The sequence below is a fragment of the Loxodonta africana genome, chromosome 18, assembly GCF_030014295.1.
Source record: "Loxodonta africana isolate mLoxAfr1 chromosome 18, mLoxAfr1.hap2, whole genome shotgun sequence".
NCBI classification, from domain to species: domain Eukaryota; kingdom Metazoa; phylum Chordata; class Mammalia; order Proboscidea; family Elephantidae; genus Loxodonta; species Loxodonta africana.
The window spans coordinates 52,744,905-52,760,369 of record NC_087359.1 but is presented as its reverse complement, the minus strand read 5'-3'; the positions used below and the strand labels follow the sequence as shown (position 1 = coordinate 52,760,369).

At 47.2% G+C, this 15,465-nt stretch overlaps 1 protein-coding gene and 1 long non-coding RNA gene across 2 annotated transcripts; one reads left to right on the top strand and one right to left on the bottom strand.

Annotated features, from left to right (window-relative positions):
- Window positions 1-207: 207 nt before the first annotated feature.
- HEATR9 (HEAT repeat containing 9) lies at window positions 208-14,050 on the bottom strand. Its single transcript, XM_010594586.3, is given in 15 exon segments — window positions 208-719; window positions 959-1,045; window positions 1,619-1,670; window positions 2,083-2,156; window positions 3,165-3,284; window positions 3,394-3,486; window positions 3,863-4,045; window positions 7,862-7,992; window positions 8,390-8,447; window positions 9,140-9,196; window positions 9,379-9,435; window positions 9,645-9,771; window positions 10,047-10,228; window positions 11,704-11,753; window positions 13,283-14,050. Coding segments are annotated over 15 exon segments (2,019 nt in total). The 5' UTR covers window positions 13,551-14,050; the 3' UTR covers window positions 208-239.
- On the top strand, window positions 4,604-14,956 carry LOC135228097 (uncharacterized). The gene is made up of 2 exons (XR_010318385.1): window positions 4,604-10,540; window positions 14,144-14,956. It is a non-coding gene; the product is annotated as an uncharacterized LOC135228097 (long non-coding RNA).
- Window positions 14,957-15,465: the final 509 nt, after the last annotated feature.

The window sequence follows — 15,465 nt, the reverse complement described above, 5'->3', positions numbered from 1 at the left end:
TGTCATCAAATTCTGGGCCAAGATGACGACTTGATTTAGCAGGGCAGGTTGACTATCCAAAGAAGCTTTGGCTCTATCCTTCCCTCTTTCCCCTGATGAAAGGCCATGTAGGTGAGTGGAAGGAACACCCCACCAGGAATGAGGAGACTGGTGTTGCAGTGAAGCCTCTGTAGTATGACAAGAGGAAGGACACAGCAGTGGCAGTGATTCAGAGAGGTGTGCTGGGTAGAGTGACACATTTATTCATGGGAGGTAAGTATAGATTGTTTTCTCAGGGGAGCCTGAGAAGCATCATCAGGAAGTGAGCTGATGTATTTGGAGGTTTTAGCGAGGGTCTGGAGCTGTTTCCTGATCCTTGGCTCCCAGGGCCCTTTAGCCTGTGACGTGTCTTTTACTGGTTTAGAGAAATGAGATGAGAAGGCAATGGCTGCATGCAAGTCTGAACTGATGGTGGGGCTTAAGACAGATCCTGTCAGGGCTGTCAACTTTTCTTCTTGGTCCATCTTGACACTGGACTTTGCAACAAACAATGGGCTCAGCTGTGCAAGTTGAAAGTCTTGGATAGTTAACTCTTCTGGGCTCTCAGGCTCCTTCCGGAACCTTGTAGGCTCTGGCTCTACATTGGTCTCAGGCGCCTCATATACAAAGAGAACCTTGTTCTTCAACTTTTTTTGGACCCAGGGATCAGTTGAGGCCAAAAGGATTAATGTTTTTTGTAGCTGCATTGAAACAAAGGTCCTTGGGCTGGTATACTTCAGGCTCAGGCTGGGAGAGGAGGGGGCACCCAAGAGGAGGAGCTCTGGCCACAGGCCAGGATGGCCCCAAGGAGGAGGTTAAGGGACCGTGTCTGAGGCTCATTCCCCTCTCCGCCCTCCGGACAAGGAGCTAGTGGTGAGGTTGGGCAGGAAAGGCTTAGAGAAGGGCTAGAGAAGAGGGAGAAGCGGGAGGAATGGCTTACGCTTTTCTTCATATCCTGGCTCTTTTCTGCATCTAGCATGTCTAGGAGCAGGTGGTACACTTGAGGGCTGCGGATACCCAGGACACCCTGGCAGAGGCAGAGTGAGAGGCAGACTTGAGGGCTGAGCCCAGAACTGGTGGAGTAGATGGACTTCTTTTGTCTGCCTTTTGGCCTCTTAAGTGAGAGCACAAGTTCACGTGTGCACACATGTGCACATGCATAGAGTGCCTAAGTAGCAGCTCCAGGAAGATGCCCTGTCTGTGCCGTTTTTCAGTCTAGTCCCATTGTGACCCTGCAGCTTGGAGAGAGGGAAACCACCCACTGTTGTCTCCCCCCGCCCCCCACCACCCCAGCCAAGATATCCTCTTCCTTGCCACACCTCACTGCATGGGGCTCCAGTGCCCATTATTCACCAGGAAGAGTCAAGATAAATTCTGCAGTGCCCCACCCCCATCTCCTGTTCCTTGTCCTACCCATCCTCAACCCTGAAGAAAAGGTTACTCTTAACTCCTGGCAGGGCTGGAACCTAAAAGGAACAAGCAAGCAAACAGCCTCCCCAAACCTTACAGCCCTTTCTCTTGGTAACTCTGCTCAATTTCCTATTCCCCGTGCCATCAACACATCTCAGGAATCAGGTCAGAGAAGTGGAGCTGGCCTTACCAAAGAGATGACTGCTTCCTGGCGTGCAGTGGCACATGAGTTCATCAGTTGCCTATGTAGATGGGAGTATGTTGAGGTCCAATTAAGAGGTGGAGGAGAAAGGCTGGTGGCTTCTTCTCACAGGCATAATGCCAGTGAGTGATGCTAATTTCATTCATTTCCTTCTCTTGTTTCTTGGGTCAAGAAAGGGGCTGGGTAGGGAGAGCAGGTGCTGGAGTTTTCTAGGAGGCACTAAATGGTTAGAACTCACATCTGCCCAGGACTTTACCTTTAACAAATCCTTTTCATGCCCTCATCTTAATTTAAGCTTTATAGCAAGCCTGAGTGGTAGGCATTATTAGCTCCATTTTACAGATGAGGAAAGCCCAGGGTCAAAGAGTGTCTTTCCCAGGGACACTGACCCTCCTGTTCCTTTCCCACAGCCTAGGATTTAGCCCTGGCATTTCCTAGTCCGGGCTACTTACGCCTCCACCAAGTTCATCATCATAGGCTTCATCTTGAGCTCCTCCACAGTTTCAGCCACAGCCTGCCTCATAGCCTGCAGAGGGATCAAGGTGGGACAAGAGAGAGGGAGTGTAGTGAGGTACATCTAAGTGCATCACAAATTTTATTGAACTCTGTGCTACATATGGTCCCTGCCTTGAGGAGCTCAGAGTCTGGTGAGGGGGAACAGACGGTTAAATATACAGTTAGGGTACTGTGTTACTGTTACAGCTGGGCTAAGTGCAGGGTGCACATCAGAGGGTCTCCCAACTTGGTCTGGGGGACCAGGAATGTTTCCTGGAGAAGCTGATGCCTCAGCTGAATCCTGAAGGATGAGTGGGAGTTAACCAGGCAGAGGGTTTTGGAGGGTGGTTCCTGGGCAGAGGGGAGAGCACGTGCAAAAGCCTGGCGGCAAGAGGGAGCATAGGGGAACGGAAGATAGTTCAGCTTAGCGAGGCAACCAAACTGGGACTCTTCAAAACGAGGCCCTCTGAGTAATTACACTGGGACAACAGAGGACTTGCAGGACATGGCTGCCCTAAGCATAGGGTGGTAAGCAGGGCTTGGGTTGGGAAGGGCATTGTAAGCCATCTCGAAGGCGTTAGGGAGCCCTGAAAAGTTTTATGCAGAGTCGAAACATAATCTGATTTACAATTCAGAGAAAATGTCTCTAGAAGGGCCATCGCTGGTTCTGTAACAAGTTGTAATAAAGGTAAAAGGTAAAGGAACCTAGAGGAAGGCAGGGTTGATTCTGATTGTGGCAATTTGGGAAGGCTGTCCAGAGGAGGTATCATTTGGATTTGTCTTGAAGGAGCAGTAGTATTTTAATAGGCAGGAGGAGAGAGGAGTTACTAACCAGTGGGAGTGAACAGCTTTTTACCTTGCAGAGAAGGGTAGAATGATTCGGCATTTCAAACTGAGAGAACTGCCTAAGTAAAGGCAAAGTAGCTTAAAAACATGAGCTGCATTAGGGTAACAGGGAATAGGTTAGCGTGAATGTGATACTTTGGGTCGGGGGAGGTCTCCAGGGATGGGAGAGCTTGGGAGCTTTGGTGACACTCACCAGAAAAGGTTCATTAAACATCTTCTTCCTGAGTAGGTCAAATGTGAGTCCCTCCAACTCCTGTGCCCGGATCTTTTCCAGCCCAATGGTCCTGAGCATCTTGGTGGCTTCCAAGCGGTGCTGAGGGCAGGGTTGGGGAAGGCATGAAGGACAGACCCTTTTTTACCTTTACCCCCAACCTTGTTCTAGCGTTGGAAAAGTAAGGGTACAAGGCACCCCCAGAGTTTACCTCAAGGACACTGGAAGAGCACAGCTGCTCTAGGATGGCCTTGATGACTGCGGCTGAGTGCACGTGCATCACCTTGACCAGCATCCTAAGTGCCTTTAGGGGGCAGGACAGGGTGGGGCAGACAGGGCCAAGAGGACTCAGAATGGCCATGCTGACTTGAGGGCTGAGCTAGAACTGGTGGGATCAGGTGGGGTTCTTTCACCTGCCTCTGGGCCTCTTGAATGAGAGCACAAGTTCATGTGTGCACATACATAAATGAACATCCATAGATATCAGATGTGCACAGACACATGTATACTTATATGTCCACGTGACCTCATATGCATATTCATATTCACAAACACACAGTGCTCCCTGCTGAAGCTCCCTTTCTCTGAATGAGGATGACAGGATCCAGACCCTTCCCAAGTCACCAGTGACTTCTGTTTTCCCAGTCCTCCCTGGGCGACCAGCCGCTTGCCCCTCATACCTTCATCTGCTGGGTCTTAGGCCCTCCGCCTAGGCACTGCAGCAGGAACTCTAGGACCACCTTGCTGCAGGGCCTCAGGAAACCCAGGCACAGAGCTGCCTCCAGAGCTGCATCATTCGGCAAGGCTTTCATCAGCATCTGCAGCAGACGTGCCAGCTTCCCTTCGTCCCCCACAGGAGCCCTCTAACAGGGAGGCAGGAGGAGAAATGGGCAGGATGAGGGCTACATCCTTAGCCAGGCTTTGTACTTTGTAAGAGGGCAATTCACTGCTGCTTCCAGACCACTGTCCCTCCTTCCTAAAATGAGTCTCATGTCATCACATTATTTCATCCACTTGACCCTTATTTTTGATGACACCTACTGGCTCCTAAATCACCTCTCCTCACTTCTCTATGATTTTATCTCTCTGGTCACTGTTTTTCTTTAATGCTTCTGTCTTAATTCCCGGCACTTAAAGAATATATACATGTAATTGATCCAACACCTCTCATCCAATGACCTTGTCATCCACTCTACCTCAGCCACTAATTCCCCACAGAGACCTCATCATTACCCATATCTGCAGCTTCTCCATAATCTCCATTTCATGTGGATCTCACTCTGACCCTCACCTCCTATCTTTCCAGCTCACCTCTTATAGTATCTTGATGTGAACAATTGTTTGACTCCCCACAGACCAACAATCCACTGCTCCTACCGCCTTTTCACTGCTCCTCACCTCCTTTCCTCTTTTTTTTTTTTTTAACTGTGCTTTAGGTGAAGGTTTACAGAGCAAATTATTTTCTCATTAAACAATACACATACTGTTTTGTGACATTGGTTGCCAATCCGGTGACATGTCAGCCCTCTCTCCTTCTCGACCTTGGGTTCCCCATTTCCATTCATCCAGCTTTCCTATCCCCTCCTGCCTTCTTGTCCTTGTGTCTGGGTTGGTGTGCCCATTTAATTTTGTATACATGGTTGAACTACATGTGTTATTGTTAGTTTTATAGACCTGTCTAATCTTTGGCTGAAATGTGAACCTCAGGAGTGACCTCAGTACTGGGTTAAAAGGGTGTCTGGGGGTCATACTGTCAGGGTTTTTCTCCTTTCCTCTTTACCCAGCTTAAATTCCAAGGTCCTGCTATAATCACTCCCTTGCCTCACCCTCAGTTCTTTACGTCCTCTTGCTTCATTGTATTCCCTCGACAAAACCACAATCCTGGTTAAATCCAGCTCTGCCTGCACCTCCTTGAGAAAAACACACAATTATGGCAACTGATCTTGCTTTAAATATATGAGCATGAAACTCATGTAGAACCTGATGCTGCCTGGTAATCGTACTATTTTTCCCTGAGCAAATATCTTTTCCACTCCTATTTCAGTCTTTCCTCTGGAACCTGTAATACTTCTTCCTCTATTCTCACTCTGGTGAGACTCAAGGTCAGCTGATGACCTTGTTTCTTACTTCACCAAGAAAATTAAAGCAAATAGGAAAGAAGTTCCATAGACATCTACCAACACATCTGTCCAACTACCAACACCTGCATCCATATGCTGCCCTTCCTTTCCAGTTGTTACTGTGGACTGTGACCATATGTCTATCTTATCGTCAGTTTCTTCACTTGTGTATTAGATCTCATCCCCTCTCACCAACTCAAGGCCATTGCTGCAACAACTCTCCCTGCTCTCTTCAGAATCATTTTTCTAACTATAGGATTGTTCTCCACAGCGTAGAAACACACTGTTACTTTTCCTCTTTTCTAGAATCACCTGTGGTGCCAACTGCTGCCCTTTCCAGCAAAACTCTTTGAAAAGTTATCCATACTTGCAGTTTCCAATTTCTTGCCTCTTAGGCTCTTTTAAACCCACTCGAATCATGCCTTCACTCCTACCACCCCACTAAAATGACTCTTGCTAAGATAATCAGTGGCATCTACATTGTTAAATGCACATATCAATTATCGGCCGTTACATTCTTTGATACAGTTGGTTTCTCCTTGATATATCTTCTTCACGTGGTTTTTCAGAAAGGAAACCATGTGGTGTAGTGGGTAAGAGCTATAGCTGCTAACCAAAAGGTTGTGAGTTTGAATCCACCAGGCACTCCTAGGAAACTATGGAGCAGTTCTACTGTGTCCTATAGGGTCTCTAGGAGTTGGAATACCACATTCTTGGTTGCGTTCCTTCCTCCTTGGCCACTTCTCAGTATTTGCTGAATTCTTTCTCTTCTACCTGGCCTCTTAACATTGGGATGCCCCAAAGCTTGATTTTTGTTTTTTTTTCTTGGTGATGAGTGTCATGACTTTAAATACCATCTGTATGCTCACAACTCCCAAATTGCTATTTCTAGTTCAGACTTCTCTCCTAAGCTTCGAATTGTATATCCAACTGCTTACTTGTCATCTCCCTTGGAGGTCCAGTAGACGTGTCAAATTTGTCCAAAACTGAACTTCTGATATTACCTCTAAACCTATTCCACCTATAACTTTTTTCATTTTAGTTGATGACAACTCCATCTTTTCGGTTCCTAGGCCAAAAACCTTGGCTTCATCCTTGTTTCACCACTTTCTTTTACAGCTCACATTCTATCAAAGTTTTACTTTTAAAATATATCCAGAATTTAATCACCTTACACCACCTCCACTGCTACCACCATGGTCAAACCGCCATTCTCTCTCTCCAGGATTGTTTCAGTAGCTCCTAATTGGTCTCCTTGCTTCCACTCTTAGCCACTGCCCTTTGCCCGCCCTTCCACCCCCCAGTTGTTTCTCACCACAGCAGTCAGAGTGAACCTTTCGAAATGTTAAGTTAGATCATGTCATTGTTCTGCTCAAGAACCTTTAATGACTCCCTATTCCACTCAGACTAAAAGCCCAAGTGCTTAAAACAACCCAGAAGGCCACAATTATCTAGTCTTCTGTTAACTTCTGTGACTTGACATCATTTCCCATGGCTCTCTATTCCCACTCCACTGCAGTCACACTGGCCTCCTTGATGTTCCTCAACCACACCCACCTTAGGGCCTTTATGTTGACTGGTCCTGGCTGGAATGTCTTTGCTCTGTCGTCACCGTCTAAATGAGGCCTTCTCTGTCCACCATGTTTAAAATTGCAACCCATTCCCATCCCCACTCAGCATTCCTGCTCACCCTCACCCTGCTACATAGTTTTCCCTATCGCCTCTAACGTACTACAGCAGAACCTAAGAAATCTGGGACCTGTGCAAGGCGGAAACCTGTCAGAGAAGGAAAACTCAAATATTTTCAAATAAAATGAACGATAGAAAAGTGGTAAGACTGCACCCTGTCAAAGGCAGAAAACTCCTGAGACCCAGAAAAACAAGGCAATCCCATTGAGTTCTGGCTCTTACATGTTTCACTGTATGTACTTTTCTAATTAAATTTATTGGGTAGCATGTATTTCTCCCTACTAAAATGTAAGCTCCACAGAGCAGGTTCTTTGTTTTGTCCACTGATATATCCCAAGGGCCTAAAACAGTACATGACACATGATAGGTATTTAATACATATTTGTTGAATAAATGAATGAATGATGGATTCTCTTTCACATGGGGCGGTGATGGGGTCAAAGTAAGATGATCCTAAAGTGAAAAAAACCCAGAATAGTGTCAGAGAACTCCCTTGGTCCCATTCTGTCTTGAGAGAGGCTTTATTTTAATAGGTTATTTTAGGGATGATAAATGGTTACCATTTAAAGAGCATATGCACTGTACTAAATTCTTTACAGACATATCTCATTGAATTTTCTCAACAATGCTGTAAGGTAGTTATTGTCTCCATTTTACAGATGAGCAAAACCACAACTTGGAAAGCTGGCTTTTCAGAGGTTGTATGACTAATAAATGGCAGAGCCATATGCTTCTGTCCAACTCCACAAGGAACTCCACTCCCTATCCAAGCTGGGAGCTAGGCTGCCTTCTTCCTGATGTAACTCACAGGCAACACGGTCAATTACCTTGTCTCAGTTTGCCCCAGTTACTGAATCTGCTCCCAATCACCTTGTCTTTAGGGACAGCCACCCAGTTGTTCAGAGCCATCCGTAGCCCCACCAGGGTCTCCATCCTTCGAGCTTCATTTCTCCCCTTCAAATGGTGGATGAGAGCCTGGATCACATGCTTATTCAGGCAACCTGGACAGGGAGGATCCTCAGGTCAAGGCAGAGCTCGGGCTGCTGCTCCTCTGCCAGAATCCATTTGACTCCACTGTGCCCTCAAGACAGAAGAAGTTCCAAGTACTAGCTCCCAAGGTGTTGCCCATCTTCCCAGGACACTGGAGCAGCTGGCTGGACTCTACCACAATTCCAAGAGCCTTCCTCTCTGCCCATTCCAATCTCTTCTTTCCTTTCACCTCACCTTCCTTTCTCTGCCCAGCAGTAATAGGATAGTTCCCAGGCTCTGTTAAACTCAAGGTTGTAGTGGGTGTACATTCCACTCCCTTTTGCCCTTTCGCAAATGACTTGAGTACTGGCTGCACCTTCTCCTTTCTCAGCTACCCCAGTTCTTCACCCCAGGAGAGAATGTACTTACCCAGGAGAGCCAGGGATCGATAGGCCTCGAACTTCACTTTCTCTGGACCAGTTTTGGCCTGATTTAGGAGGCAGGTAGTGGAAACATACCACAGGTGATAGAATGTCAGAGGTTTAGGGATCATCTCAGCCCACCTTTTTCATTTTACGAGTGAGGAAACTGAGGCCAAAGAGTGACCTTTCTACACTCAAACAGAGCAGAGGCAGGGTGATGCAATGGAAGGAACACTGGATTTGGGAATAAGACTTTTGTTCAAATCCCTGCATCTGGTATCTAGTAGCCACGTGGCCTTGGGCAAGTTATTTGGCCTCTCAAAGCTTTCCTCTTCATATTAGAAAAGTGCAGATGCTAATTCCTGTCCCTATTGTTGGTGGAAGATTTAAATGAGATTATGGATAAGGATGCAGGATCCCAGTTGTGAACTGGCATAGAAGCATATGGCAATGTTTCAGTTATTGGTAGAGAGTGAACTCAGCCCTAGTTCTTTCCTGGCTTTCAGTCCAGTCTTTTCTATTAGACCAAGGAGGTCTTCAGATTCCCCCTTTCTCATCCTTTACATTAAGCTGTTCTTGAAGAAGCCAAGGGCAGGATATAGGGGACATGCTACACACTGGTGGCTCTCTCTGCCCTGGATCTGACCCAGCATCCTTGCAGCTTCTGGGGAGCCCTGTCTGCACCCATGTGCCTATTCTCTGCACACATCACACCCTGTTTCCCTCTCCCCTGAACTCCTTGCAGCCCTAGACTCACCACCTCCCATAATGCCTCCATGATGAATTTGTCATTGATGCCCAGGCACCCCAGAGCCTGCAAGAACAACAGGGGTGGAGGAAAGAAAGAGACCTTGGATACCACCCCTGGAATTATCCTCTGGACACAGCTGGAATTTGTACATTAAACCACCTCCACCTCCACCTGCCTCCTCAGCCGCCTCTTTACTCTCCAGCGCAGCCAACTCCTAACTGTAACCAACCCTTACCACGTCTCACCTGAGCTGCGTAATGTTGCTCATCCTCTCTGGGAGATTTCAGACTTTGTGTGAGTTCCTGCCCATCCCAGGCAGCCAGTGGAAAAGAAGAAAAGGATAAATATAGTACAGAAGTTCAAACAAAGGAACTCATCCAGTGTAGTCCTTTTTCCTCCCCTCCCTCTACTGGACAGGCAGGGACTGAGGGCTGAAGGATAGTGTGAGCCCAAGGTAAGAACACTCACAGAGAGGGAGCCTCCCCATCCCCTTCCCACCATGGCCCCTGACCTTTAATCTTTGCCACTTCAGGGGGTCCAAGGTAGGCCCTAAGGCCCTGGTTGTCACCTGAGGTTTTAGAGACAATTTGTTCATGGGGAGATGAAGTTTTTGGAGGTGAATACTCTCCCTGAAGTGCCTGCATGAGAAATTGCACAGACCTTCTTGGTTCCCTTGCTCCTTCCTCCCTAGATCACAACCCCTCCTTGCCACAGTCTTCAGCCCAGCTCAAGAATGGGACCGGAGGAAGACAGAGAAGAGTTCAGTGACACCCACCCAAACCAAGGCTCCCTTCCACCCAGGGTCCTCTCTGGGACCTGTAGGCTGACTTGCCCCACTCCCTGTTCTACCCCATCCTTCTCCTTCCCCTCTTTCCTAGACGGTGTGGAGGATTTGGGGGCAGGTAGAGCACACCTAGGGAGATCTCTCATTTTCCACAGTATCTTCTGGCCCTCGCGGTCCTCTCGCTGGTCATAGAGAGTATGCCAGTGCGAGTAGATTTCAGGCCTCTGGGAGTAGCAGTAGGGCACCGAGTGTGGCTTGCTTGGGTGCTGCCTCCAGCACTCTGGACTTGGGGGGAACTCTTCCTTTGGCATCTGGGGGTATGAGTGGCAGAGAAGTCAGAGTGGGTATCCCTCAGTAAGGGTCTCCGAGGCCCTTACATGTGTGTTGGATCTGGGCTGGAGTCACAGCTTCCTCCTAGCCCACGTGTGACTTGGGAAAGTTACTTCACCCTACCCAGGTCTCAGTCTTCTCATCTGTAAAATGGAGCTAATCATCCTCGCTCTGTGCCCCTTCCAAGGTTGTTGTGAAGATCGAAAGAGATGAAGATTGTGAAGCCATTGGTGAGCTGTAAATGGATCTGTACAAAGTTTGGTTAGCTGAGGATCTCAGAGCTCCCTGAAAAGGTAATCTGGGCAGAGAGATGAAAAGGAAGGCAAGGGGTGGGGGAAATGTGGAGTTAAGATGGGGAAAAGATAGGCTACTCATTCATTCAGGAATCAACAAATGTTTATTGAGCATCTACTATGTGCTAAAAAGGAGCCCTCGTGGTGCAGTGGATAAAGGGCTTGGCTGCTAACCAGAAGGTTGATGGTTTGAACTCACCAGCCCACTGTGCGGGAGAAAGATGTGGGAGTCTGCTTCTGTGAAGACCGATAGCCATGGGAAACCCCATGGGGCAGTTCTACTCTGTCCTATAGGGTTGTTAGGAATCAAGATTGACTCGACGGCACTGGGTTTTGTTTTTTTGGATTATGTGCCAAGCACTGTGTGAGGTGCTGGTGATGCAGTCATTGCCCCTGCCCTCATGGAACTTACAGTTTCATTGGGAAAACAGACTTCTTCAGATAAACTGTCTCAGTTGTGAAACAGCAGCTCTGACTGTAGTGGAGGGTTTGCGGTAAAAAGGGCTTTTTGTGAGGATTTGGCTGGGATTCATCCCTGCCCTTTCTCAAGTCTTCCTGTTTTTACAGCAGATTTCTCTGGGCAACAGGGAATAGGAGCTTCAGCCCGTGACTCCCAAGTTGGTGACTGAAAATATAATATTAAGGGTTCTCAAGTGATTGTCATGATTTCAGAAAATGGAGCACTGACCCACTATGAATATGCTTGCTGGATTTAGCAAAAAATAAACACAAAAAGCAAGATGCCAGGTTAAAACTGAATTTCAGGTAATGAATACCATATTTGGGACATACATATACTAAAAAATTATTCATTGTTTATCTGAAGTTCAAAATTAACTGGGCATCCTGTATTTTATCTGGAAACCCTGTTGGATCCCTGTGTTAACTAATAAAAATAACTCCCATTACTAAGCACCACCTGCATAGCTCAGGCCTGAGAGACATTCTGTCTCTGCAGCCCTACAAAGGCAGGGGTTGGCCTGTGAATGAGGAAGCACCTGAGGCTCAGAGAGGAAAAGTGACTTGTCCAAGGTCACGCAGAGTCAATGTCTTCCCCAGAGTGAGTGCCAGGGTTCTCTGAGCTGGCCTTGATGGGAGGGGACAGTCTGCTGTCCCTCCTACTTTGACAGTGCTCCCAGGGTGGCAGAAATTAGGGGTCTTACCTGTTAGCAGGACAAGGGTAGGTGAACAAGAGCTGTGGCTTTCCTGAATTCTGGGAAGAAGGATAAGAGTGTGGTGTAGTAACAAATGAAAGAGCAATTGCAAAGGTGGGTTAAAGACTCATTCGTTCAGATATTTATATATTCAGCATTTAGTGAATACTAGTGCCAGGTATTTTTCCAGGTACTAGGGAGGTAAGAAAGGCATAATTCCTGCCTTTCAGGGGCTCATAGTCTTCTAGTACTTTGCTATTCAAAATGTGGTCCACGGAACAGCAGCCCATTGTCATAGTCTGGGAGCTTCTCAGAAATGCAGACTCTCAGGTTCTACCCCAGACCTGCTGAATCAGGACCTTCACTTTAACAAGATCTCCACATGATTCCTATGCATGTTGAAGTTTGAGAAGCTCTGATCTGGCAGAGTGGTTCCCAACCTTGGCTGTATATTAGAATTATCTGTGGAGTCTTTTAATAATGCCTAGGCCCTGGCAGTCTGCTCCCATAAAGATTTACAATCTAGAAAACCCTATGGGGCAGTTGTACTCTGTCACATGGGGCTGCTATGAGTTGAAAATTGACTCAAAGCCATCCAACATCAGGCCCTACTACATCAGTCTAATCAAATCAGACTCTGGGGCGATGGAGCCTAGGCATTTTATGAAGCTCCCCAGAGGATTTTGATGTGCATCTAAGGTTGAAAACCATTGACTTACTTCAGCATTTCTCAAACTTAAGTGTGCATCAGGATCATTGAGGGGCTTGTTGACACACAGATTTCTGGGACCCCATCTCAAGAGTTCTTGATTCAGTAGATCTGGGGTGAGGTCTGAGAATTAGCATTTCTGGAGGTCCCTGGGTGGTACGTGGCGATAGTCTACTAACCTAAAGCTTGGCGGTTCAAACCCACCCAGCAGTGCTGTGGAAGAAGGGCCTGGAAATCTGCTTCTGTGAAGATTACAGTCAAGAAAGCCCCGTGGGGCAGTTCTGTTCTATGACACATGAGGTCGCCATGAGTTGGAATCGACTCGACTGCAATGGTTTTTTTTGGGTTTGGGGATTTGGGCAGGGACCACCAGTCTGGTTTGTGAGTTATAAATGTTAATTAGTGATTAACAGAAGGAAATAAATGTGAAGATAGATAGAAGCAGATGGTACAGACGAGGGACACCTAACCTGGCTGGGAGGATCAAGGAAGGTTTCCCAGAGGAGATTATATACAAGATGAGTCTTCAGTACAAGTAGGAGTCAGCCAGATAGACAGAGGGAAAAGCACCAGGCACAGGGAACAACCTATGCAAAGACTTGGAGGTGTGAGAGTTGGGGTAGAGAGCAGGATGCAGGTCTGGGAGCAGAAGTTGGGAGACACACAGGTGCCCCATCTTCGAAGGCCCCATGGGTCCTGCTAAGGAGCTAAAGACTTACCTTGAGGGTTCTGGAGAGCCATGGAAGTACCCAAGGGCCTGCCCTATCTCTTCCCATGAATTTGCTGAACTCACTTAGGCAGCCTCTGCTGGGAGTGGGAGCCAGGCACTGGCTTTCAGGTCCCTGCCCCTGGCTCTGTTCCTCTCCATTCTAGCCTCACCTTTTGCCCTCTCTTGAAATTCCAGCCATGGGCACTTGGACATTGACTTGGTGATGGTTTTCTCATAGACCATCTTTTTCTTTCCCTGATGGGGTGAGGTAGAACTTGGGGGTTCCTTCTGGGTCTCTTTTGGAGGTGGAGGCACATCTTGGGGAGACTCATCCATTTTGACATAAGAGGACCAGTGAAGTGTCCAACTTCTGGAGGTAGAAGCTACCAAGTGCTGAGCAACCAGATCTCCTTGGTAAATAGAACACTCGAGTTCCATTCTTGAGCCCTAGCGCTGGCATCTATTGGCCTGTGAACTTGAGCCAATCGCTTTACCTGTCTGAGCTTCAGTTTCCACATCTGAAAAGTGGGAAAATCTTACCTGCCTGGCTGAAGTGGAGGGGCCGTGGTGAGGCATAAATTCAAAAAGAAAGTCAGTGTTTGGTGAACTGTTCGGCTCCAGTAAGCCCATGTTGGGGGCAGGGATTGTTCTTAGAATTAGTCAGCAGGAAAATGGCAGTGTTGGGAAAACCCCTTTTATATACACACAACTCCTTCAGGGCAAGAGACTCCCCACAAATCTTATGAACGCTCACCTGTGTAGTAAGGAGCTGCTTTCATACCGCCATACCTTTGTGTATGGTGTTCCCTTTACCTGTCGTACTTTTCCCTTCCTTTTCTACCTGTTAAAGTATTATTCAAAACTTTCACAACCTGTTCAAATGTTATCTCATCTTTGAAGCCTCTTCCCCCAGGCTCCCTGCCCCACCCACCCAGAGGTGTAATCCTCCCTCTTCCACCTTCAATGTGATCACAGCCTTTTGTACAGTTGTCTCCCTTTAAATGTTTCTCATACATCTTATCTGTTCACAGGTCTGTCTTCCTCACTGGACTGCCTAAGAGCAAAGATTGTCGCTCATTTACCTCTTTCTTCTGCCCTGTCCAGTGCCCAGCATAGTGTCCAGCACACAGCAGGCAGCTCACCGTAGCTAGAAAACATGGACGGCCAAGTCATCAGACTTAACATCACCAGGAGGTACTGAGAAAGACACACGTCACCCATGTGGTATTCCTGCCAAACCTGTTGAACCTAAATCTAAATATGAGGAAACAAACGGGCAAATCCATATTGAGAGACGTTCCACAAAAAACCTGGTCTGCACGGCTACCATGGCCTCCACCAGAATGAGTCCAGCACAACTAGATGGTGCCCGGCTACCACCACTGCCTGCTCTGACAGGGATCACAATAGAGGGTCCCAGACAGAGCTGGAGAAAAATGTAGAACAAAATTTTAACCCAAAAAGGAAGACCAGACTTACTGGCCTGACAGAGACTGGAGAAACCCTGAGAGTATGGGACCCAGACACCCTTTCAGCTCAGTAGTGAAGTCACTCCTGAGGTTCACCCTTCAGCCAAAGATTGGACAGGCCCATAAAACAAAATGAGACTAAAGGGGCACACCAGCCCTGGGGCAAGGACTAGAAGGCAGGAAGGGACAGGAAAGCTGGTAATAGGGAACCCAAGTTTGAGAAAGGAAAGTATTGACATGCCGTGGGGTTGTTAACCAATGTCCTAAAACCGTATGTGTACTGTTTAATGAAAAACTAGTTTGTTTTGTAAACCTTAATCTGAAGTACAATAAAAAAAAAAAAAAAATCTGGTCTGAATGCTGAAAAAATATCAATGCTCTGGAAGACAAAAGGATACTAACATAACGACTAAATGTAATATGTGTTCTTATTTGGATCCTGGATTTAAAAAAAGAGCAATAAAGGACATTACTGGGACAATTGGGGAAATTTGATTATGGACTGTGTCAAGGATTGAATTATGTCCCCCCCCAAAAATGTGTGTATCGACTTGGTTAGGCCATGATTCCCAGCATTCTGTGGTTGTCCTCCATTTTGTGATTGTAATTTTATGTTAGAGGGGATTAGGATGAGGTCGTAACACCCTTACCGGTGGCGTTTCCTTGGGGTGTGGCCTTCACCACCTTTATCTCTCCAGAGATCAAAGGACAGGGAAGCAAGCAGAAAGTGGGGGACCTCATACCTCCAAGAAAATAGTGCTGGGATCAGAGTGCATCCTTTGGACCGGGGCCCCTGCGTGAAGAAGCTCCTAGTCCGAGGGAACATTGATGAGAAGGCTGACAGAGAGAGAAAGCCTTTCCCTGGAGGTGACACCTGAATTTGA